General features: G+C 42.8%; 1 protein-coding gene across 1 annotated transcript in view; it reads left to right on the top strand.

The window, feature by feature from the left end:
* Positions 1-26,420, top strand: part of DOCK5 (dedicator of cytokinesis 5) — a 99,484-nt gene that overhangs the window by 40,129 nt on the left and 32,935 nt on the right. Inside the window, exons 16-28 of the mRNA XM_011962600.1 lie at positions 2,330-2,428; positions 6,451-6,545; positions 8,020-8,098; positions 10,293-10,393; positions 11,645-11,703; positions 12,035-12,189; positions 13,022-13,107; positions 15,752-15,911; positions 16,835-16,875; positions 17,785-17,875; positions 20,842-20,961; positions 22,851-22,940; positions 25,427-25,531. Of these exons, the coding sequence (XP_011817990.1) occupies positions 2,330-2,428; positions 6,451-6,545; positions 8,020-8,098; positions 10,293-10,393; positions 11,645-11,703; positions 12,035-12,189; positions 13,022-13,107; positions 15,752-15,911; positions 16,835-16,875; positions 17,785-17,875; positions 20,842-20,961; positions 22,851-22,940; positions 25,427-25,531 (1,281 nt within the window). The remainder of the gene's footprint in view (positions 1-2,329; positions 2,429-6,450; positions 6,546-8,019; positions 8,099-10,292; positions 10,394-11,644; positions 11,704-12,034; positions 12,190-13,021; positions 13,108-15,751; positions 15,912-16,834; positions 16,876-17,784; positions 17,876-20,841; positions 20,962-22,850; positions 22,941-25,426; positions 25,532-26,420) is intronic.

Raw genomic sequence — 26,420 nt, 5'->3', positions numbered from 1 at the left:
CTCAGGAGGCTGAGATGTGAAGATTGCTTGAGCCCCGGGGAAGTCGAGGCTACAGTCAGCCATGATCGCCACTGCACTGTAGCCTGGGTGACAGAATGAGACCCCGTCTCAAACAAAGAAAAAGAAAATTACTTAACAATTTGGAAAAAATTTGTTCAACTTCATGCTATACCCACAAAATAAATGTCAGATAGAATGAAGTTTTCAATTTTTAAAAATTACATTATAAAGCACTAGAATAAAATAATAGATAACTGATTTGAGGAGGAACAGGATTCATGGATTTTTATAGTTAAAATACAAGAAAAAATCTGTTTTCCTAGGTAAAATTTAAAATCCCTATATATGAAGATATATGTGTGTGTGTGTGTATATATATATGCAAATTAAAAGTCAAGCCCCAAACTTTAAAAATTTTTGTAACATAGGTGACAGGTGGTTAATAAACTTAATATACAAAAGCTATTATAAGCCACTAAGCAAAGATCTTGTTTTAATAGAAAAATGAGTAAAGAATGGGTGCAAACAGCAACATGAGAAAGCTAAATGGCCAAAAAGTTCATGGGCAGACTGTTTAATTTAGAGAAAAGGAAATGAAAATGCGAAGTGAGATTAAGTAAACCTCTAATACCCAGAATAGGCAAGGTCTTGGAGAAACAAATTGTGTTAGACACCATTGGGAAAACAAGCTATATGATAATTTGGCAATATATATGTCAAAGGCCTTAGTACAATAAATTTACACTGCTTTGTAATTGAAAAAATAAACCTTGTTTTTTTGAGACAGGCTCTGGCTGTCACCCAGGCTGGAGTGCAATAGTGCAATCTCGGCTCACTGCATCTCTGCCTCCCAAGTTCAAGCAATTTTCCTGCCTCTGCCTCCCAAGTAGCTGGGATTATAAGTGCCTGCCGCAATGCCCGGCTGATTTTTGTATTTTTAGTAGAGATGGGGTTTCACCATGTTGGCCAGTCTGGTCTCAAACTCCTGACCTCAAGTGATCTGCTTGCCTTGGCCTCCCAAAGTGCCGGGATTACAGGTGTGAACCATGCCACCAGGCCTAAAATATAAACTTTTTAAAACAAAAGAAACAGTCTAAGGAATGCATTCAGTAAGAGATAGACACAGACAGTCTTTCGTCGTTCTGCTTGGGGAAACTTTCTCTCTGTTTTAGAAACAGCTGTATGTTCATCTCTCCTGTGCTAAATTCCTTTGTGTTATTTTCATAACTGCATGAATACAGGAGGTTAGCACCCCTGGATCTTTACTCCCTTTCTATAAAACTAAGTCTATAATTCACATTTTTTTGGTCTAGGGGATAGCACCTTGAATATGTAATTCCCGAACTCACAAATGGAAGCAATGTTAATTAATCATCTAGTTACTAATTTTTTATTTTCAAGTCAGGGTCACAATTCATGTGGATAGTACATTGGAACAACTGGCTGATGGACTCTGGAGTTGGAGAAGTGGTATCAGGTGGTATTAGTCCGTTCTCATGCTGCTAATAGAAACATACCTGAGACTGGGTAGTTGATAAATCTGAGTAGTTTATCAAGGAAAGAGGTTTAATTGACTCACAGTTCACCATGGCTGGGGAGGCCTCAGGAAACTTACAATCATGGCAGAAGAGGAAGCAAACATGTCCTTCTTCACATGGCAGCAGCCAGAAATGCCAAGCAAAAGGGGGAAAACCCCCTTGTAAAACCATCAGATCTCGTGAGAACTCACTATCACGAGACTAGCATGAGCGTAACCGTTCCCACCATTAAGTTACCTCCCACCACACATGGGGATAACGGGAACTACAATTCAAGATGAGATTTGGGTGGGGACGCAGCCAAACCATATCACAGGTATTCTAGCAGGGAGTTTTCATCATCATCCCTTGCCCTCCTCTCCTCCATGCTCCGTGTTGCCACCTCTTTTCCTGCTAGCCTTCCTCCCTGTTAAGATTTGTTTAACTAATCTAAGTATTTCGGACATTTCTCCATGGAATTCTATGCTACAGCTCTGTCTCAACCAGAAACCCAAAGCCCCACAAGTTATCACATCTTCACTGGTAATCTCATTGAGGTGTCCCGTCTATAGGATTCCACACTTCATAGCTGTTAATGGGAGTCCTTCACTCATACCTGGAAGGAGGTAGTTTGAAGCAGAAACTGCAAAGCACGTGGCCTTTGGACCTCTAGAAGGCAGCGTGTTTCCAGTGTGGTGGGGTACCTGCATGGCACGTTGGGTGGAAAAAGCCAAGTTCATGGGGCTCACATCGTGTTTATGTCAGCTGGTGGTCTAAGGAGTCTTGGATTTGTGCTTTCCTTTTCCTTCCAGGGGAGTTTTGTGGCTTGCATGATTGCCATCCTGCAGCAAATGGACGACAGCCACTATAGCCACTACATCAGCACTTTCAAAACCAGACAAGACATCATTGTAAGTTGCCTTTATTGGTTCTGGTAACCTGAAGACTTCTTATATTTGGTTTAAAAAAATGGCTGAAGCTGCGCATCAGGAGTCCAGGCTTCTCTTCCCACCCACCTCCAGTGCTGTGTGGCTGTCCACAGTGGTTACAGAAAGGACAGAGCTAATTCCTACTTTCTCTCTGTGATAGGATTTGAAAAAGAGTACAACACATATACCAAGAGGTTATCGCACACCTTAATCTTTCTTGGATTTAGAGAGAGCCCTTATTTAGCAACATTTGGGAGATGTTTTTTGCTCTGAAAACAGGATTTCATACGTGGTACAGTAACTACTCATGTCATGGCAAGGATTTTAGAAGGCAGAGGTGTGCAAAGTCTCCTAAGACGTGGTTGATACCATCATTTTGGAGAGGGCAACAAAAAGAGGTAATCCCTGCCCCTTACAACCTGTCCATGGCCTTTTAGGAACCTGGCCGCACAGCAGGACGTGAGCAGTGGGCCAGCGAGCATTAACTCCTGAGCTCCACCTCCTGTCAGATCAGCAGAGGCATTAGATTCTCATAGGGGCTAAATCCTGTTGTGAACTGCACATGCGAGGAATCTAGGTTGCCCGCTCCTTATGTGAATCTCACCAGTGCCTGATGATCTGAGGTGGAACAGTTTCATCCCAAAACCATTCCTGCCCCCATTCGTGGGAAAATTGTCTTTCCTGAAACCTGGTGCCAAAAAGGTTGGGGACTCCTGCTTTACAGCATTTGTAAGTTATCTTCAGATGAAAATATTTTGTTCTCTATTGTTTTAAGCAGGAAAATTGTTCTCATAGTTGCTATGAAGCCCTCACCTAAGAGGCTGAGTTAGGCCTCTGGCTGTGGCTTCTCTGTACCTTCCCTTCAGGGGATTGTTAGTGGCCCTTCAGATGTCCATGAAGGCGTTGTTAGACTTTGCAGAGCAGTGGACAGGATGTGCCGCTGGATTAGCACACTGGTGTCATGTTGACACTAGTCTTTGGATACCTTCCCATCATCTGTGCATATTCCAGTCTCTTTGTTCTAGATTTTCCACTTTCTGCCTCTGGCTTGCTGACTAGGAGGCCAGTGCCCCCATGGATTCGCAGCTCCCTCCTTGCCCATTACCCACCCTTCTGCCATGCCCACTACCCACCTTTCTGCCATGCCCACATGATGGACAAACATACAAGGTAATTGGAAGGAAAGTGCTGTTTGTTATTATTCGTTGGCCCAATGGTGGACTCTCAGATCCGTGTTAGACCACGTGGCTTGAGCTGAAGGTCTCCATGAGCCTCTGCTTGGGCCACATCGTGGCAGGCAGCATGGCGTAGGAACCGTAGCAATACGTAGACGTGCCTATGGAGACCAGGCACAAGAGGACCAGGATGAGAGGAGAGGAGGGGAGGGGGAAGGCCAACGGTAGACATGTGTTCCCTACAGGAAGGTGCTGTAGCACCTGCTTTAGAACACCCAGCTCTGAGTTTGAATTCTGACCATTCCACTTCCTTGTATGCAATTTGGGGCAAGCTGTTGAACCTCACTGAGCTTCAGTTTTCTCATCTGCAAGATAGTACCCACCTTGAGGGTTAATTAAGTGTTGCTTGGCTCCATGTGTGGGAAATGCCCAGCTTCGTGCAGGTTGGCATATAGCTAATGCCTATGAGGACTAGCTGTTTGTGACAGTCATCGTATTATTATTGCTATATAAAGTAAAATTAACAATAAAAGTTTTAGGGATTTTTGTTGCAAATTTCCTTCAGAAAGCAGGCAAAATAGGGAAGTTTTAAATTCAAACCCTGACAATTTGGCTCCTTTGTTAAGTAAGAAAAAAAGGGGCGTACCTCCTGTTTACCAGCATGATGGTGAGCTCCTCCAGCTATATTATGTAATTAGAAGAGGATCATTATCCCCACGAGGGAACTAAGACCTGGAGAAATGAGGGAACTTGCCTGAATGTAGTCCCCAGGGGCCAAGTTATGGTGCACAGCTAGGCCTTTGCCTCCCAGTGGCCTTTTAGTCCCTCACGCTGCCTTCTGAGTGAACCGCATGAAGGCCCTTGGGAAGTGGTGGATAAAACCAGGCTTTGGGATTCCCTGTGAGTTTCCTTTATCATGCTGTCTCATTAATTTAGATTTCCAGGAGTTAAATGGAAAGTCTGTGTCTGAAGCAAAGAACAAGTATCTAAATTGAATCCTTGCTTCACAAACCATGAATTCTTACGGATTTAAAAGAAAAGTTAACAGAATGGCTAATAAATTGGTGGAAGCACTTAAAATATATTATGAGGCCAGATGTGGTGACTCATGCCTGTAGTCTCAGCACTTTGGGAGGCCGAGGCAGGTGGATCACTGGCTGGAAGTCAGGAGTTCGAGACCAGCCTGGCCCACGTGGTGAAACCCTATCTCTACTAAAAATAAGGTTAAAAAAATTAGCCAAGGGTGGTGGCAGACACCTGTAATCTCAGCTACTGGGGTATCTGAGGCAGCAGAATCTCTTGAAACCATGAGGTGGAGGTTGCAGTGAGCCGAGATTGTGCCACTGCACTCCAGCCCGGGCGACAAAGCAAGACTCCATCTCCAAATAAATAAATAAGTAAATAAATATATGATGAAACGAATTTGAATTTATTAACTACGTCTAGGATTTCAGAATTGAGGGTGGATATGTCTAACTCACCATAAAACCAGGGGAAAATCCACAGTTGCACACACACACTTGCTGGCCAGAGAGAGTCACTCCCCATGCCGTTCAGCATCCAAAGTATAGGAAGTTACCCAGCTTCTCAGAAAAATATGGCTAGCAATAGGACCTGAACCTCCTCCTGCCTCTCACATACTGTGTTCTTACTACTGCACAACAGACAAATGTCCAGGCGGGACTGTGTAGGTTAGTGCCAGAGAAACTGGACAGGACTTTCAGAAATCGCAGTGGAAAAGGTCTAAATTTAGCTAACTAATAAAAATGCCTTCAAAACATTTTAGCTTTGATTTCAACTCTGATTGTTCTGTTTTTGAATTAGTTTTTGCTCACAGCCCCCTTTGGAGCAGAAGAGCTCTGTATGCTTAAGTGATGAGTTATTAGTCATCACCAGCCACTGTTATGATCCTTTTTGAAGGACCGTTTAGGACCCTTCTTCCAGGCTGCACATGACAACGTCCCTGGCGCAGGAAGAATCGTGATTCTGCTTCTCGTGTGTATCACTGTTCTGTTCTGACCATAATAAAGGAGAATTGAACTGAACTCTGTTAAAAGTATCCATTTCCCCACAATTGTTGGTGAATTATGTTTAAGTGCATGAGACACATTCTGACAACCTGTGGTAGCAGAGGACGAGAGAGATAAGGATTACAAACTTGGGGTCCAAACCCCCAAGTTCTCATCCAACTCTTCTCCTTCCCATTTTCTTTTTTTCTTTTTTTTTTTTTTTTTTTTTTTGAGATGGAGTCTCACTCTGCTATGCAGGCTGGAGTGCAATGGCACAATCTCAGCTCACTGCAACCTCTGCCCCCCTGGTTCAAGCAGTACTCCTGCCTCAGCCTCCCAAGTAGCTGGCACTACAGGCATACGCCACCAAGCCCGGCAAATTTTTGTATTTTTAGTAGAGATGGGATTTCACCAAGTTGGCCAGGCTGGTCTCAAACTCCTGACCTTATGATCTGCCCACCTCAGCCTCCCAAAGTGCTGAGATTACAGGTGTAAGCCACCACACCCGACCCTCCTTCCTACTTTCAATGCGGTTAAGCGAGTCCTTTAGTTTTTCTCAGTCTCAGTTGTGCCATTTGTAAAATGTGGATGATTCTTTTTGTCCTCATCTTCCTTATAGGGTCCTACAATATAAAAATCAAATCGCATCATAGCTAGCTGCAAGAATGCTTTGTTATTCCTAAAACCACTGAAAGATGGGCTGTTACTGTGGCACTAGGAACATCCTGTTCTGAGGTTGTGGTTCTGCTTGTGTACACGCCAGAATAAAGACTATGAATGTAACCCAGTTTTCCCCCAACCACTCCTCTGTTCTCCGCAGGACTTCCTCATGGAAACTTTTATCATGTTCAAGGACCTGATTGGAAAAAATGTCTATGCCAAAGATTGGATGGTGATGAATATGACTCAGAACAGGTGAGACAGCCAATGGCTGGCCCTGAGGCATTTGTCTGAATACCTGAGGCTGCTGTGTGAACTTTGGGAAGTGTCTTTAAATCCCTTTGCCTCAAATCCATCATCTGTAAAGTGAGAATCTTCCTGCTCCAGAGGTCCTAATTTATGTGCTCATGATCTTGATTTTCCCAGGGTAATTGCCTTTGCTCCACCTCGGGCTCTCTACTCCCTTCTCTAGCATCGTCTCTTCAGTGTTCTCACGGTAATTGTCATCCTCAACTCTCCACTACACCTTTCCGTGGCTCCACATGGCCTGTGTCATCCTGACATTCAGGGTTCACCTGATACTGTCTGTTCTATGATCTGTCCATGATGTATTTAACCAGATTCTTCTTATAAACATTTAGATTCTTTCCATTTTCTATTATGTGAAATAGCACTGTGATGGCCTTCCTTGCTTTACATATTTAAGATATCCGTGGTTATTTTATCAGGATACACTCTTAAAATAATTTACTAGTTCAAAAGTTTGGCGAAATTACAGGACTTTTGATACACAGTGCCAAACTAACTAGTCGCTTCTGCTACTTCCCTGTGTATGCTACCTGTACTCCAACCAAACTGGCCTCTGCCCAGTCCCTGCACACGTGGTCTGCTCTGCCTGACACCAGTCTTCCACCAGCAGTGCCTTCCCCATAACCTCCAGTTGTCAGTGTTCCGGCCATTCCATAAGGTTCTTCTCAAGAGTCACCTCCAGATGAAGCCTTTCTGAGCTGGATATCCTCTCTTCTTCCTTGATTTTCCAAACTCCATTCAAACCTCATAGAATTGTTTTCAGATTCTATGTTGGATAATAGATGTACATGTTGTTAATTTCCCCGACCAAGCTGTAAATTTCTTAAGATCAGAAACTGTGTCTTTCAACAGACCTGAGCCTGTGCCTTGCAGTTGCTGGCCCACAATAGATACTTGTTGAACAAAAGTGAAATGAACTGAATATATATTATATTAAAAGTGTTAGAATTTAATGAGATAAATAAAGCAAACCATTATTGTAAGCATTATTGTTAACTCTACAGGATATCCAATTCTGAGTAATTCTACTCTAATACCTGATTAGCAGAAGCCTTCCCTGCTATGTACAGATTGGATTTTTAAAAATTGCTCCAGAAACCCTAAGCTTAAACAGAAACATCATAATAGAGTCTATATTACCCTGCTCTGAGGCTTAAGAGTCCTGGTTTGCAGTCTCAGATCTACCTTCAGTTACCTAAATTGGGATGTGGCCCTGAGTGACTCTTCTTGTTAGTTCTGTAAACTGAGCTCCTGTGCCCCATCTGTGGATGGCATTGTGCTGTTGGTCTACAAGGACACTGTTAGATTGTGAGGTCTTAAGATGCCAAGTTCAGGTTTGGTTTGGTTTAGTTTTTAACATAGTTGGGGAAAAGTTTCAAAGGACATACAGTTGCCTTTACCTGGTATTTTCCTTCCCCAGGGTTTTTCTTCGTGCTATAAATCAGTTTGCTGAAGTTCTCACAAGATTCTTCATGGATCAGGCAAGCTTTGAACTTCAGGTAGGCATGTGACTCACCTACATGCTTCTGGAATTCTTGGCCATGGCAAGAGAACTATATGAATTTGGAAAGTGTCTCCTCAGATTTCACCATTTTCACATGAAAAAGGTTTTCCTGCGTTTTTTCATTTCCTAAAGCACATATGCCTGTCACACTGTCCTCCAAACACAATAAAATAGGGGTTGTTTCTTTTTTCTATAAAGGTAACATCTGTTAAAAAAAATAAAAATAAAAATAAGTCTTAAAGAGTAATAGTAAAAGATCAAAACTACAAATAGTCCTCCTTGTCACTGTAAACATTTGGAGTTGACCCTTTGTGTATTTACACAAATGCACGTAGACACACATGGCTACAAATAAGCACACAGGTAACTCTCCTACCTACAAATGAGTTTGGTTCTAAAGAATAGTTCTTATGCACAGTTTGTTGAAAGTCCAAAGGAATTGTAAAACGGATGATCACTAACTCGATCTTCCTTCCCTCCTTCATTCATTCATTCATTCATTCATTCATTCATTCATGTGTCCATTCATCCATTTTAGCAAACGTTAGAGTACTTATATGTACAGGGCACAGGGATATTTCCCTGGTGAAGGCAGATAAGTTCCTTGCTCTCCTGGAACTCACCTTCCAGGACACTCTGCATTTTTGGGTGATGTGCTTTCTGTGTTCTTTGTCTTTGTGTGTATCTGTGGAACTGTTACCAGTGGAGGTCCTTGACTACAAATTGTCCAGATTCTTGGCGTTTTGAACAAAATGCGCAAACAAAGCAATGAAAGAATGAAGCAATAAAAGCCAGATTTATTGAAATGAAATGAAAGTACACTCCACAGAGTGGGAGTGGGAGTGTGCTCAAGCAAGCGGCTCAAGAGCACTGGTTACAGAATTTTCTAGGGTATCCTCTAGAAGTTTCCCATTGGTTACTTGGTTACACCCTATGCAAATGAAAGAGTAGCCTGTGACCAGTTTGACCCTCCCACCAGTTGCGGGAGGGAACCAATCAGAGGTACTTTGAATTTTTCATCTGCCACACAGTGCAAAGGGGTAGCCTCTGATCCTTTTGTTACTTGGGTGTGTGGAGTTTTCCTTTTGATTCAGTTCTAGGAAATCAGTGTGAACTGGCCTTCAGTGCCCCGCCTCCAGGCCCTGTTTTCCTGCTTCAGAACTTTAAAAGTTGAAACTCATAAGTAGAGGAAAGTATACACACATACACACACAGAGATGCATATGCATATAGATGAATATATATGGTATGTATGTATATGTATATTTGCCAAAATGGAATTGAGCTGTGCAGTTCTTTGGTACCCTGTTAATCTATTTTCCTTTTTCAATGATCTATGATTTTTTTCAATAATGTCGAATATTTTCTTATTTTTAATGACTGCATACTGTCTTTTCTATGCCTGGTCCGTGATATATTTAACCAAATTCTTCTTATGAACATTTAGATTGTTTCCATTTTCTATTATATTAAATAACACTGTGATGGACTTCTTTGCTTTAAATTTTTAAAAATATTCATGGTTGGCCAGGCACAGTGGCTCATGCCTATAGTCCCAGCACTTTGGGAGGCCAAGGCGGGCAGATCACCTGAGGTCAGGAGTTCAAGACCAGCCTGGCCAACATGGCAAAACCTCATCTCTACTAACCATACAAAAATTAGCCAGGCGTGGTGGTGCACACCTGTAATCCCAGATACTCAGGAGGCTGAGGCAGAACACTTGAACCTGGGAGGTGGAGGTTGCAGTGAGCTGAGATTGCACACTGCACTCCAGCCTGGGTGACAGAGCGAGACTCCAGCTTAAAAAAAAAAAAAAAAAATTTGTGGTTATTTCATCAGGATAAAGTCCTAAAAGTGTTTACTAGTTCAAAAGTTTTGCAAACTTGTAGGGCTTTTGAAACATAGTGCCAAACTACGTACTATAAATAGATGTACTTCTTGGCAGCAGCTTTCCTTTATCCCAGGAGTAAAGAAAAATATAATAGTTTAAATTTTTTTAAAAAGCTTAACATTAAGTCTCAAAACTTAGAATTGAAGAATCAACACCCAAGAAAAAGAAATCTTGTAGAGTGTATTTTGTTCTTTCATTAATCCCTAGTTAATGACTTTACCGTGTGACATTGTTTTATTATGACCCTTATTAATGTTATTTTTCATTTCCTTTTACCCACACAATTAATTTTGAGCAGCTCTGGAACAATTACTTCCATTTGGCAGTAGCATTTCTCACCCATGAGTTCCTTCAGCTTGAAACCTTCTCACAAGCCAAGCGCAACAAAATTGTTAAAAAGTAAGTGTCCTTTTAAAGTTAAGATCGGGAAGGGGCTTCTTCCGTTTGTTTATATTGAGAGCAGTATTTTAGGTATCACAGAAATTACTATTTAGTGGCTGCCCGTGTTGTTAGTGAGATAGGTCTTCAACTAATTACTTAATAGGCCTTACATTCCCCCAGGTTCAGCACTCTTCTCCCCCAGGTTCAGGCCCAGCCATCTTCCCATCAGTCATCCCTAGCTTTTTATCAAATCTGTACCTAGAGACGGACCTTGGCTGTCAGCATGCCCATCCCCAAGAACAGCTGCGCCTCTGCTGGCAGCTTCCCCAAATTGCAGGCATAGTACTTTGTGAAGTACTATGAGTACCATGAACCACCATGAATAGTCACTCATAGTGCTTCACAAAGCACACTCCTTCCCTGCCGTTTCAGCAGAGAAAGCCAGGACTCAAACATTGCATTAAAATGCCCTCCAGATTCCTGAACTGGAATTCAAAATGGAATTATGTGCAGAAGTGATAAGAGATTTAGGGAAGCATTGCATTTTCATTGAGAGACTAGAAATCCAAAGACCGTGTTATTAAAAAATAACTTGAGGAATGTATTATTTGAAGACTTCCAAATTTTAGTTCTGTTCCCCTTTTTGGGATATCTGTGATATCTAGGAAAACTATTTAGTGTCCTTCTACTTCTGGTTCCTTCCTCAAAAACTGCCTACATATATATATAAAAACAGCAAAGTATTTTTTGCTCCCAAGGACCAATTTTTATCCCTTGGTGGGCAATATCACTCCTATTGAGAGTGCATGGTGTAGAGCCTTCCAATGTGAATACTTGAAGAACATACTGGAATGGATGTATATTACCCAAATATCAGTCTATAAAGTATATAAGTATTTAGTCTGCCTATTAGACATCAGTCACAGTACTGTATAATCATACTTCATTCACCTTCCTTTTCATCAGTGTTTGCCGTGTTTTGTTTGGCTTTGTCTGTGCCTCATTCTTCTCCCCGAAGTGAGTTTGTTAATCTCATCTTCTCAGTTATTTTTTAGTGTTTCCATTTGGTTTTTCATGCTGTCATGGTCCCCTGGCCTCTGTGCACCTCATTCCTTTTGGGGGCTCGTTTAGGTGTGAACTTCATCTCTTAAGGCTGGGCCTTAAGAGTGACCTAGAGGGGCACAGACTGTTTTTACTTTCCTTCTTACTGTGTTTATGCAATTCATTTCCACTGCAAATCCTCCTTCTGGTTTATGATCTTCTTCCTAGATATGGGGACATGAGAAAGGAAATCGGCTTTAGAATCCGGGACATGTGGTATAACCTGGGTGAGTGTCTAGCCTTGAACAGGCCTGATCACAACTTCTGAGTGACAAGCATCCCATGATGAATTCTTTTTTTATTTTAATCCAGATAACCTTGAGATGTATTTGTCTGTGTGTCTGGAAGTGAAAGTTGATTTGTGGGTTTCATTGACAATGAACTGTCTTTTACTCTGGCATCCAGGTGTTATCAGAAAATATTGAGTCACTCACTTCTGAATTGAGTTGATTTACCCACATAAACCTTTTCTTTTCTTATGGGCCTTGTGGAGGAAGATTGTAACACTTTACTTTCAGTGAAATAAGTTTTTAATATCTTCATTCACTTTCATTTCAGGTCCCCATAAAATCAAATTCATCCCATCCATGGTGGGTCCCATTCTGGAGGTCACTCTGACCCCCGAAGTAGAGCTCCGGAAAGCCACAATCCCCATTTTCTTTGATATGATGCAGTGTGAGTTCAATTTCAGTGGAAATGGCAATTTCCATATGGTAAGAAGTGGTAGACCGTGTAGTATTAGTAAATGTACATATAGTCAACTCATAAGTCATTTCTTTCTATGTAGAGAAGCAGTAACCTAAATAATGCAAGTCCACATTGATCTGAAAGTTCACTTCACGTTTCATTTTACAAGGCAATTAGAGATGGAGTCAGACATTGCAACCCAGAGCCTGGAAGAGATATTTTTGCTCCATGTCTTTCCTAAGGCAACACCCTGTCTGTAGATAATTAAAGAAAGTTAACTTCATGCATTGTAATCCTGGCTGTTTCAGTATAGCCCAGAGAATAATGTAGCGAATTGAATTTTAAAACCTATCTATTATAGTACAGCTGAAAGCAATGTAATGGATTAAGTTCTAATCCATTACTCTATAGCTTTGAGAACATCATTTTCCTGATATGTCTTCTCTATGCCTCTATTTTCTTATCTACAAAGTGTATTAATACTGAAAGGATGATTTTGCAGCTATGAACCTCTGCAAAAGCAATCTCACTGCAGAGACTTGGACATGAAACTAAAGTAAAATAGAAAAGCGAAAATTATTATTCTGTTTTTATATGCATAGTTGTAACAGAAAGCAATGTTTTGGATAATATTTTTTTAATCAAATGTAATGCAAAGGACAAAGTGACATGAGACTGTGTTAGAACATTTTAGTAGGGCCTTGGTGCACGGTTTATGAGTGTCCGTCTGTGATCCTCCCTGTCTGTGCTGAAAACAGTTCACAACTCAATGAATGGGTTGGCCAAGTCTAGAAAGGTTGGCCATGTCTTCTTCTAAGGATGCAACATTTTCCTGTGAAATTCTACGTCTACTTTCAGTTTGAGAACGAGCTGATCACAAAGCTGGACCAAGAGGTAGAAGGGGGCAGAGGAGACGAACAATACAAGGTTCTTCTGGAAAAACTGTGAGTATTTCAGGAACAAAACCTTAAGTCAGTGGTGTCATTTAGTAATAGAGAAAAACGGGGGTCCTGTTGCACCGATAGAGCAATTGAGTAGTCTTAGAGTCACCAGGGCCACCCCCACTGTGGTCTTCAGTATGGTTATGGGGTATATACCGTCCACAGCTGACATTGTTTATCTGGTGGGAGTCAAATGCCGGTATTTTCCTGGCCAGCCTGGCCCTAGAGAACACAGCAGATGGAGGCAAGGAGGAGGTGCACAGAGCGGTGGCATTTTGCCCAGTGTTTGAATTTTTGAACTTCAACAAAAGTGTTAGCACTTCTAATTATAACTGCAAAGCAACAATTTAAAGGAAAAAATATTTCAAGGTCTGCTGTGTATGTAAAAAATACCTTATGCCCCATAAAGGACATAAAACCAAAGCAGTTCTATCTCCAGCCAGGTTGGTCTTTTTCCTGCCCTGTCATCCACCCCATTCAACACATCTGTACCTCTGTCTGGGCTCCCATTATCACCACTGTCCCCTCTTCCCCCACCGCCACACTCACCTATAACCCTCTTGCTCTCGTCCTCCTCCTTGGCACACGTGGAGTAATGGAGAATGGAAAAGTGATTATTAAAAAAACACGTAGGTGTTGGCCTCAGTGAGAGATTGAGAGTCCAACCCTGTTTTCACCACCTATTAAGAGTTTGGCTTCAGTCCAGCGATTCTGCTTATCCAACACCTCATTTTTTTTCCCTCTCCAAGAATAGCATCTATTTTTTGATATCATTATGAGGATTACAGGAGATGATATGCTAACATAGCATCTGTTGCAGAGTCTAATAAATATTGGCTGCTCTAGTGTTCGTGGTGGTTGTTATTACAATTTGTTTTTGGTGTTTGTTTGTTTTTAAGAGATAGAGTCTCTCTCTGTTACCCAGGCTGGAGTACAGTGGTACAATGATAGCTCACTAAAGCCTGGAACCCCTGGGCTCAAGCAGTCCTCCCACTTCAGACTCCCAAGTACTAGGACTACAGGCATATGTCTCCATGCCCAGCTGTTTCTTATTTTTATTTGTGTAGAAATGGGGTCTTGCCGTGTTGCCAAGGCTGGCCTGAAAATTTTGCTTTAAGTGATCCTCCCACTTCAGCCTCCCTAGTAGCTAGGACTGTAGGCGTGCACCACCATGCCCAGCTGGCTTTCATTTTTATTTTTGTAGAGATAGGGTCTTGCTTTGTTGCCCAGGCTGGTCTAGAACTCTTGGCCTCAAGCCTTCCTCCAGCCTTGGCTTCCTAATGGGCTGGGATTACAGGCGTGAGTCACCACGTCTGGCCTATTATTATTATTATTTACAGGCCTGCCCTTCATTCACGTTGTAACTACTCTAGACCATTGCTTTCTCATGTTCCCTGAACTTTTCTAGTATTGACCAACTGCGTCTCCAACTGAGTGCTTGCCTGGGTCACGTCGTTGTTCACCTGTTTTGTGGGAGTTTTGTGGATGAGAGTCTGTGTTTGAGGACAGCGCTCCCAACTGTTTTCTTTTTTGAAGATTCCCTAAGGAACCAGCACTCTGAATACTTAGAAATGGAATTGAGTTGATGAATAGTCTGTATTTTAAAGGACTAGAAGAAGCCTTTCTTATTTTGTTTTTAATGGCGATAGGACCTTTTGTTGGTGTTTTTATCCTGTTTCCATTAAGTCTCTCCATTTGAACTTCAAACCTCCCAGTTTATATCTTTTGCAATTCTGATCTTTTGTGGAATTAAATGAAGTTGTGCACATATACACAGAATATTTACACATGATATGCTACTTTTTTTTAATCCTACAGCTGATTTTTTTTACATAAGGATCTTACTTTGTTTTCTTCATTCTTCCTAGTTCACTCACTCAGAAAAAATATGGATACCTAGGTCTCCAGTGCCCAAGAATAACCCTAAATCTGGAGTAATGTTCTGGACCCATTTCCTTCTCTTTCCCTCTCCCTCTTTTCCCAGATTTTCGTTTCATTGTCTAATCTAATGAGCCCCAGAACTTGGCTGTATGTGTGTCCAAAGGGACAGGATTTAGACTGAAAGTTTAGCCTCAGTTTGTTTCTTTACAACTCCGCATTTTTATCTGAAGCTAGCACTTTTATCTAAAGAGCCGCATTGCAGGAGGTGTACTAGGTTCCCAGGTTCCTCTAGGCTGGGCATCCATACGAGGCATTCCAGAATGTTCAGAGGGTGCCCTGAGTGCCACGCCTTAGGGAGAATAGAGACATAGAAAAAATGGTCTCATACAACTAGATTAGAGTCCTCACACAGCACAAACCTTTTGAGCAAGGGTTTGTTGACTGAATAAAACACAAACAAAAACAGACATTGCAAGGAGGACATTGTGGGCTGGGATTCTAAGTGATGGCAGGACTTGAGCTGAGTCCTAAAGAAAACTGGAACTCGAATCCACAGAGAAGTGCAGCATAAATGAAGGTCACAGGATAGGAAGGTGTTGCATGAGGCGTGTGTGTCGGCTTAACTCTGTCACTTAATATCTAACACTGACATTCTGTGTCATCAAATCCTACCCCAACCACTGCTGAGACCCTGGTCAGTGCCGGTCAGTGCTGCTGAAATGACAGCATGGAACCTGGGCTTTTGTCTCTCCCTCCGCCCCTCCAGGCTCCTAGAACATTGCCGGAAACACAAATACCTCTCTGGCTCTGGGGAGGTCTTTGCCCTCCTGGTCAGCAGCCTCTTAGAGAACCTGCTGGACTACAGAACCATCATCATGCACGATGAGAGCAAGGAGAACCGTATGAGCTGCACTGTGAATGTGCTGGTATGTGACATGCCCCTGGGGTGATGGGAGGGGACTGCCAGGCTGCCCCTGCGCCCTACAGCCTAGCTCTAGGTAGATCCCACAAACACAGAGGCACCCTGGGCACCTTTATGGAGCTGGTGTCTTCCTGAGTCTTAATTGGAATGGCTGGCTCAGCTCACAGGTATCAGCAGCCACAGACCCTGAGGATAAATTTGGTGTGTTTTTGATTGTTTTAATTTTTATTTCAGTAGGTTTGGGGGTACAGGTGGTTTCTGGTTACATGGATAAGTTTCTGTTTGTTTGTTTGTTTGTTTGAGACGGAGTCTCGCTCTGTTGCCAGGCTGGAGTGCAGTGGTGTGATCTCGGCTCACTGGCAACCTCCGCCTCCCGGGTTCAAGTGATTCTCCTGACTCAGCCACCCGAGTCAGGAATTACAGGCTGGAATTACAGGCATGTGCCAGCATGCCTAGCTAATTTTTGCATTTTTAGTAGAGACGGACTTTCACCATGTTGGCCAGGATGGTCTCAATCTCCTGACCTCGTGATCCACCCGCCTCAGCCTCCCAAAGGGTCGGGATTACAGGCATGAGCCACCGCACCCGGCTGGATAAGTTCTTCAGTGGTGATTTCTGAGATTTTAGAGCACCTGTCACCCGAGCACCGTACCCAAAATGTAGTCTTTTATCTCTCACCCACCTGTAACCTTCCCCGCTGAGTTCCCAAAGTCCTTTATATCATTCTTGTGCCTTTGTGTCCTGAGGATAAATATCACCTTTTCTTATGGGGATATCTGTTAAAGGGAAACAGTGAACTCTTTGGAAAAGTGAAACTGTTGAAAAGCAATAATAGTGGTTTGGCTATTTTTGTGGTGAGCTTGTCAGTAGCTCTTGATTTATATTGGGATTCTGTGATCCTTTTTTTTTTTTTTTTCCCCCTGGCAGAATTTTTATAAAGAAAAGAAGAGAGAGGACATATACATAAGGTAAGCTGAAGGAAGTGTCTTGCTTCTGCTATTTATTTCACAGCTTTGTGGTTGATTTCTTCAGTAAACAAATACTATGCCCAACACCGTGTTTGCTGCTTTGAGAGACCCCTAAAAGTACATGATATGCTTCATTCACCCTGAACTGACAAACTCTTTAGATGGATACATGAATAAGTATGACAGGAAGGAGTGCCTACATGAGGTCATGTCAGGGATCAGGGGAGGGATAGACAACTTCTGTCCTGGGTGGGCAGGAGAGGCTGTACAGGGAGAGGCAGGAAAACCCATGCGAGAGTCTTAGCTTGAAGTCTGCGAATCTGTGAACATGAAACAAACTTGTACATAACCAATATGCATGTTCTTGGGGAGAGATTCTATAGTTTTCATTAGCTTCCCAGAGGGGTCCAAGACCTAAAATTTAAAAACATTAAATAGCACTGCCTTAAAGACAGAAGAGAAACTAGTCTAGATGGAGTTGGAGAAACACGGAGGCAGGAGGTGCACAGTGTATTAAAGAAATGAGGAGGAACCGACTCCTTGGCTCAAGAGGAAGGAGTTGCTTCTGTACAGTAGTGGGGAAAGGGGAGTCAGGCAGGGAAGCAGGCTGGGGTCTGGTTATGGAATGAGCTGAACACTAGATCAACTCGAGCCTGGGCAGCATGGAAAAACCCTGTCTCTACAAAACACAACGAAAATTAGCCGGGCCTGGTGGCACATGCCAGCTACTCAGGAGGCTGAGGTGGGTGGATCACTTGAGCCCTGGAGCTCAAGGCTACAGTCAGCCATGATCGGACCACTGCACACTCCAGCCTGGCCAACACAGCGAGACCCTGTCTCAAAACAAAACGAAAAAAACCTACAAAACTCTCGAGTGACAAAATGCTTCCTTTCTCCACTTCTTGCCAGATATCTGTACAAGCTTCGAGATTTGCACCGAGACTGTGAGAACTACACAGAAGCTGCCTACACCCTTCTCTTGCACGCTGAGCTTCTGCAGGTGAATGGCTCAGAGAGCTTGTTTCAACAGGGTGGAGTATACTGTCCTTTCAGACTAAATTCTATACGTTTCATGATTTTGATGGGAAAGAACCTTATTCCAGGGATATCCTTTTATATAAGTTTTTTAAAATTCTTTCTTTTTTTTTTTTGAGACGGAGTCTCGCTCTGTTGCCCAGGCTCGAGTGCAGTGGCCGGATCTCAGCTCACTGCAAGCTCCGCCTCCCGGGTTCCCGCCATTCTCCTGCCTCAGCCTCCCGAGTAGCTGGGACTACAGGCGCCCGCCACCTCGCCCGGCTAGTTTTTTTTTTTTTGTATTTTTTAGTAGAGACGGGGTTTCACAGTATTAGCCAGGATGGTCTCGATCTCCTGACCTCGTGATCCGCCCGTCTCGGCCTCCCAAAGTGCTGGGATTACAGGCTTGAGCCACCGCGCCCAGCCTAAAATTCTTTCTAAATAGGCACAAGTAATTTGTACATCAAGTATGGGAAAATGTCAGTTATCTTTTATTTAAAAATCTTTAGAAAGTAGAGCATGACTTATGAACCTTTGGTAATTGACACTGTAATTAAAGCAATAAAACACACATTGATGAATACATAAAAAAATTTGTAAAACTGCAGAAAACCACAGAAAGATGAGTTATAAGTGAATATAGTACCACAGAAGTACTCTGCTATTTTTATTCTCTCCCTAAATAAATGTATGTTGTGGCTTAGATATAAATACATCTATATACTGTGAGTCCCAAGTAATTATTTCTGGCCCTGAGCAGCTCCTCTAACTTTGGATTTACATATAAACTTTGATTGGCTAATACGCAGCTCAAACTGAACAAGGCAGTAGCAGGAAGCTTTATTTCTCACTCTTTGCTCCTCCCCAACCCATCCTACCTCATTTTATTATTATGTTACTAATAACATTCCCATCCATTTAGTTATTCAGGCAACCTCACAGTCATCTTCGATTTCTTTCTTTTACTCACCACTTCCCATGTTCTCCAGAAGCAAGAAATGTGGCCCCTCTGTTCAGAAAATACCCTAACCTATCCACTTTTCTTTTTCCTCTTTTTTTTTTTTTTTTTTTTAAGAGATCTTGCTGTGTTGCCCAGGCTGGTCTTGAACTCCTGGGCTCAAGCAATCCTCCCACTTCAGCCTCCCAGAGTACTAGGATTACAAGTGTGAGCCACCATGCTGGCCAATCCACTTTTCTTTATATCCCTGGCCAGCACCTTGGTCCATCCCATCAGCATGTCACATCTTGAGCACTACAGCAGCCTCCTGTTGGGTGTCTCTGTCTCCAGTCTTGTTCCTAGTTATTAATATTCTTTCAATTTTATTTTTTATTTTATACTAAAGTAATATAAGTGCATTGTCCTAAGATATGAATTAAAAACAGGATTCCTATGCTTCATCACTTCCCAAAGGAAATTCACAATTCATATTTAAGTTTAGGGCATTAAAAAGCTTATTGTATAATGGGCCAGGCATGGTGGCTCACGCCTGTAATCCCAGGTCTTTGGGAAGCTGAGGCCAGCAGATCACTTGAGGTCAGGAGTTCGAGACCAGCCTGGCTAACATGGTGAAACCCCGTCTCTACTAAAAATACAAAAACTTAGCAGAGTGTAGTGGCGCGTGCCTGTAGTCCCAGCTACTTAGGAGGCTGAGGCAGGAGAATTGCTTGAACTGCAAGGCGGAGGTTTCCAGTATGCTGAGATGGCACCACTGTATTCCAGCCTGGGTGACAGAGCAAGACTCTGTCTCCAAAAAAAAAAAAAAAAAAAAACTTACTGTATATAGCTGAGTGAGAAAGTGAGGCTTGTTGACTGTAGATTTTGCCATTGGATGATCACAAAGAAATCCCGAGTGTCTATAACTATAGGTCTCTTTATTTGAGCAACTCAGTAAGTTAAACTCTCCTATCCAGGTATAAGGTATGAGGTATCAATGCAGCTTTTTTCCCCCCAGATTGCTGCTATTCAATAGAGATGCTGTTAAGTATAGTTCACATTTTGCTTATTGATATAAGATCCCATCTTTATTACTAAATTCTTATTTTGGGGGCAGGGAATCTCTTTCTAGATTGTATATGCTTTTACGTGGGTCTCTGTCTGTTCATGTACCAGTACCATACTGTATTAATTATTAATTCTTGATAGTATGTTTTATGACCTGGTAGTTACTCTTGATTGCTCTTCTTTTTCAGAGTTTTCCTACCTATTCCTTTTTGTTTATTTTTCCATATGGACTTTGGAAAGATGAAATTTAAAAATTAATTTAGTGAGAATTTACATGTTAATGAAATAGAATTTTCTTATCCAAAAGCATGGTATGACTTTCCATTTGTTCGAGTCTGTGTTTGTGCCCTTCAATGGTGTGTGAAAGTTTTCTGCATATAAGTCTTGCATATTCCTTGTAATGTTCACTCTTAGAAATGTTCTTTTTGGACTTATTTTTGTTTAGTTCCATTCTTCTATTATCTTCTGTATATTTAGTCTCCATGTATCTGAAATCTGTTTTATTCCAAGTATATTAATTGGTTTTTCCTGCTGCATAACTTCTCTTACTGCGTGTCGCAGTTTCTTAGTCAACTGCCTTGCCTTGTGAGGAATACAGCCATAATATTTGGAAATTGTGATAGTTTTACCTCTTCCTATTCATTTTTAGACTCCTAATTTGTTCCTTTTATCTGACTGAGTTAATGATGCCCCAGTACTGCAACAGTCATGTCAGTTAGTGACCTTGCTTTGTCGCTGGCATTTTAGGGGAATACTGTGGGTGCCCATCCATTTGGCATGATACTTGTTTTGGAGCTGGCATGTGTACATGTGTGTATATGTAACTTTCGTGTTTAATACATAATCTAAAATACAAAATCAATGAGTCAAATATATATACACTATTTTCTTGATGTTAGAGGGCTGAATATTTGTTGTATTAACTATGTGTTGCTTTTCTTCCTTTTCAGTGGTCTGACAAGCCCTGTGTGCCTCATTTACTTCAGAGGGACAGTTACTATGTTTATACCCAGCAAGAACTTAAAGAGAAGCTGTATCAAGAAATCATATCATATTTTGACAAAGGCAAAGTGAGTATTGGATTGTTTTTGTACCAGGGGAAAGAGGAAAATGACCGCAGTATTGCAGTGTGATTCTGATGCTCACCACCTGGAGTTAGCACCGACTACCCAGGTTCAGGGCACCGTCTCCAACGAGATTGCCCCCACTTCAGATGCCATCTGCAAGTTTGGGGTTCCCCAGTCCATTCATAGTTCTGGGCAACTGGCTATACATCTGGGGGGCTTCCACTGCCCCCTCAGGTTTCATAGTCTGCTAGAACAACCAACAGAACACAGTGAAGTGCTGTATTTAATGATTCCAGTTTCATCAGGAAGGATGTAAACCGAGGCCAGCCAAATGAGAGGACCCATAGGGAGCAGTCTGGGAGAGTCCCAAGCACGGGGCTTCTGTGTCTTACCCCTGTGAACTTGGGACACCTTCCCAGCAAATCAGTGTATTCCTCAATCAGGAAGCTCACCCAAGCCATGGGTGTACAGAGTTTTTGTTGGGGTTTTTTTTTTTTTTTTTTGGTAGATATGGGGTCTCACCAGTTGCCCAGCCTGGTTTAGAACCTAGAACTCCTGGGCTCCAGTGTTCCTCCTGCTTTGGCCTCCCAAGGTGCTGAGATTACAGGCGTGAGCCACTGTGGGGTTTCATTATACAGGCAGGATTGAATGAATCATTAACTACATGATGAACTTGACCTTTAGCCTCCTTTTTTTGCCTGGAGGTCAGGCTGATATCAGGTGGCTCACAGTCCTCACCTTCTAGTCACATGGTTAGTACTTCTGGCATGGCAGACCCCATCCTGAGACCGCCATGAGTCACCTCATTAGCATAGATTTGGGTGTGATCCTGGGGTGGGGGCACCAGGAACAACAAAGACACTTTTATTACTTGAGAAATTCTAAGGGTTTAGGAGCTCCCTCGCTGGAACTCAGGACCAAGACTAGATACATGATTTAGTATACAACAGAAACTTACAGCTACTCTTTATTCTTCCCTTGTGTATGCTTGAATTGTGAGATTTCAGAGGGGGACAAATTTTGCAAACAATGATTTTAAATGATTTAATTTTAAATGGCTTGTGGGCTCTGCACACATTCCTTCAGCAGCCAGAAACAATGGAACATAGCACCTTATGAACAGAAATGAAGCAGGAGGCGACCGGATGCTGCAAGTTGAATAGTATCCGTCTAAGAGACAGCTCATGAGATACCAAAGGGATTAGAAGGCTCAATCTGGGCTGCTAGCCTCAGACACTGAGGACATGCGTTAGCCTGTAACTTACATCTTTATACATGCTCGGAAGCATTTCCTAAAACTCATCCACTAAGTAGGGAAATCAGTGCCCTGCATGGAAACACAGTTTGCCAAATTCCACACAACAGTACTGTTAGCCTTTTTCCATCTCCACAAACATAACTACACCTACACACTCCCGTACACACACCCATACACACATACACACACAGACCCCTACACACACACACACACACATACACACAAACACATTTCAGAACCAAAGTACCATGGAAGCTTCCTTTCCCTCTCCAACAAGACCTGCATGCTCTCCAAACCTAGGCTGGCACCGCCTCCTCTCTACTTTCAAGTGCTGTGGGTGCTTTGCCTGTTAAACGCATTATTGCTTTTTTGGGGGACACATGGTACTTATTCTTAATGTCCTTGCAAACAGAACTACAGTAGATGCCCCTGGCAAAGCTGCCAATACACACTATCTATGATGTCAGGAAATGAAGGTTTCATTGATCCAAAGGGTAAAGCGAGTGAGGAATATCTACCGAGACTCAATCCCCTGGACCACCTGCTCATTCCCAGTGACTCGCCAGCGGCTTCTGCCACCGGATCAATGACTGCCTTGTTCTCCACTTTTAACCCTACTTTCCTTTTTCTGAAGATGTGGGAGAAGGCCATCAAACTGAGCAAAGAGTTGGCTGAGACTTACGAAAGCAAAGTATTTGACTACGAGGGCCTTGGCAACCTCCTGGTGAGTCTGGGTCAAAATATGTTAGGCCTCTGACAGGGATGCTAAAATTAGTGCTCATGAAAATGTTTCTGTAAGTTGAAAGTCAGGATGAATGGTGTTTTTTTACAATGGAAAAGTCAACTTTGCTTGAAATGAGAATGGAAAAAGATTCCAAGTCCAAAGGTTCTCATCAATATTTCTACAAAGTATCCTTCAGAGAAGGTTCAGGACATCTCTGGAAGTGGAGTGAGGTTGCCTCGACAGTGTGGTGGAATATCGAGTTTCAGATAATAGTGACTCGGCTTCCACATCCCTCCAGATCTTTGTCTGCAGCTCTCTCATTCTTCCTGAAGCCATTTTTCTTTATGTGGACCCTCCATATTCCCAGACATCAGTAAAGCAAAACAAAAATGAATGCCCAGTGTTAGGCAGCCACCATTCCAAATACCCAGTGGAGGCAGCACCATTCCGAATGCACAGTGGAGGCAGCACCATTCTGATGCCCAGTGTTAGGCAGCCACCATTCTGAATGCCCAGTGGACAGCCACCGTTTCGAATGCCCAGTGGAGGCAGCCACCGTTCCGAATGCCCAGTGGAGGCAGCCACCATTCGGAATGCCCAGTGGAAGGCTGCCACCATTCTAAATGCCCCAGCAGTAGGCAGTCACCATTCTGAATGCCCAATGGAAGGCAGCCACCGTTCAAAATGCCCAGTGTTAGGCAACCACCATTCCGAATGCCCAGTTTAGGCAGCACTATTCCGAATGCCCAGTGGAGGCAGCAACCATTCCGAATGCCCAGTGGAGGCAGCCAGTCTTCTGAATGCCCAGTGGAGGCAGCAGCCATTCCGAATGCCCAGTGGTAGACAGCCAGTCTTCTGAATGCCCAACAGAAGGCAGCCACCATTCTGAACGCCTGATGGTAGGCAGCCACCATTCTGAACGCCTGATGGTAGGCAGCCACCATTCTGAATACCCAATGCTAGGCAACCACAATATTAAATTTAATAATTTTTAGTAAAGGAGTTAGAAAAGATCAGGTCACCCATAGTCATGAAATGATTATTTATTTGAGGAGCTGGGTGTCAAGATCACTTTGTAAAAAGTCTACTGGTGTACTATACCAGCCCCTGGCTTCACATGCAAAAAACTCATGTATTAATTTCATGAACTGGACTGGGCCCGGTGGCTCATGCCTTTAATCCCAGAACTTTGGGAGGCCAAGGTAGATGGATTGCTTGAGCCCAGGACTTCCAGACCAGTCTGAGCAACATAATAAGACACCATCTCTACAAAAAATACAAAAAATTAGCTGGGCGTGGTGGCATGTTCCTCTAGTCTCAGCTACTTTTGGGAGGCTGAAGTGGGAGGATCACCTGAGCCTGGGAGGTCAAGGCTGCAGTGAGCTGTAATCATGCTACTGCACTCCAGCCTGGGCAACAGAGTGAGACCCTGTCTCAAAAAATAATAATAATAATAATTTCATCAACTGAACTGAGCTGAAATATTAGTAATGTAACATGTTACCTACCGGTCTAAGAAAATAGTATTTTGATGAGACCGTCACCTAGATAGAAGAGTAATGGCATGCTAACTATTGTGGGGGAAGGGGGTTCAGGTTATTGTTCACAACTGCCCACATCTGGCTGGCTATTGTGCTTACTTTAAGGCCGACCTTGTGAGCCAAAGCTGGGAAGCCTCTCATCTTGTGAAGAATTAAAGATAGAGGTGGTAGCAGATACTGAAAAACAGAGCATCACCACCACCTTCTGGGTACTTATAACTTACCAGACACTTTCATCCAAACCACTGCATGAACTGCACGGTCCTTCTTTTTAAAAATGTTCTTTATTATTATTATTTTTTCACAACAGGGTCTCACTCTGTCACCCAGGCTGGAGTGCAGTGGTGCAGTCATAGCTTACTACAGCCTTGAACTCCTGGGCTCAAGACATCTTCCTGCCTCAGCTGATGGCTAATTTTTAAATTTTTTGTAGAGATAGGATCTCACTATTTTGCCCAGGCTGGGCTCAAACTCCTAGCTTCAGGCAATCCTCCCACCTCCGCCTCCCAACGTGCAAGGATTATAGGCATGGGCCTCTGCGCCTGGCCTTGGAAGGTCCTTTATCTTCTCCCATGGGTGTCTGGTTAGGTGCAGCCACCTTCTGTGAATCTCAGAAGGCACTTTTTAACCTTTTATAGGTCCTGAGCCCACTTTGAGAAACTGCTGAAAAAGTTGCACGGTGCCCCCGTTATGCAGAAGAATTCAAACGTGCACACACTTCTGCATACACCCTCAGGGAGTCACAGCCCTCCAGTGTCCATTCGTGGAGCCCAGGTCCAAAACCTGTGATCTGAGAACAGGATAACCCTTTTCTGCCCATAGGGTGTTTTTCAAAGACCTTTCATTGCTCTGCTCATGGGAAACAACAAAACAAGGTCTGACTTTTTTCTCCCCCTAACCGTGTCCTTATAACCTCCCCTTGGAATGTTTTGTTTTGTTTTCCAGAAAAAAAGGGCCTCGTTTTATGAGAACATCATTAAGGCAATGAGGCCTCAGCCTGAGTACTTTGCTGTTGGATACTATGGACAGGGCTTTCCTTCTTTCCTACGGGTAAGAAACCTGATGGTGGTCTCCCAGGCCATTAGGAGGAGGGAAGAAACTCATTTCTTTTCCAGATGGGCAACAGTGTGTTAGCAGCTGCCGACCCATGTTCTCTCGCGGTGGGAGGTAGGGGAGGGAAACCATTTCCTGAGCGGCCGGCCTCTTCACCCCACACCCCCAGACACCCCTGGTGTTCTGGCAGGTCTTTTGTGAAATGACTTTTCCCAGGTGCAGTGCAAAAGGGAAAAACATGCCCCGCACTGGTCAGCTGCTGTGGGTCACTCCGGGGAAGAGTGTGGACTGATGTATTTCATTGTTTGTTGTGTTTCTAGCCAGAGCTAATTTGAAAGTAGGTATCCCAAAAACTAGACTGCAAGAGTCTCCCAAAATAAAACATTTTATTATAATAATAATGACAAGGATGGTATTTTTCTTCCATCTCAAAATCATCTATAATGTGATACTCATTTTATAGTTTAATAAACAAAAATTCTTATCTCTTAAGAAAAGTTTCTTTTAGAGCTGAGCTTTGCTTAAACATTTATTCTCCATCTACTTTCTCCTAATTTTAAAACAAGTGATAAAGCAAGCAATTTACATTCCTAACAGTGCCTGATGAGACACTGTTTATTCATTCAGTCAGTAAATATTTATTGAGCATCTACTCTGTGCCAGGTATAGAGAAGGCATTAGAAATATTTTGCTGATTACAGTCAAACATAGTCCCCACTCTCATGGATTTTACAACCTAAATTCATGAGGGGAGATTTTAATCACACATGAATGTAAAATTTAAACCACCTGTCGGACACAGTGGCTCACGCCTGTACTCCCATCTCTTTGGGAGGCTGAGGCAGGCGGATCATTTGAGGTCAGGGGTTCGAGACCAGTGTGACCA

Source organism: Colobus angolensis, unplaced genomic scaffold, assembly GCF_000951035.1.
Source record: "Colobus angolensis palliatus isolate OR3802 unplaced genomic scaffold, Cang.pa_1.0 Scaffold6, whole genome shotgun sequence".
Classification (NCBI taxonomy): Eukaryota; Metazoa; Chordata; class Mammalia; order Primates; family Cercopithecidae; genus Colobus; species Colobus angolensis.
The sequence above is the reverse complement of the archived record's forward strand: the minus strand, read 5'-3'. Positions and strand labels throughout refer to the sequence as shown.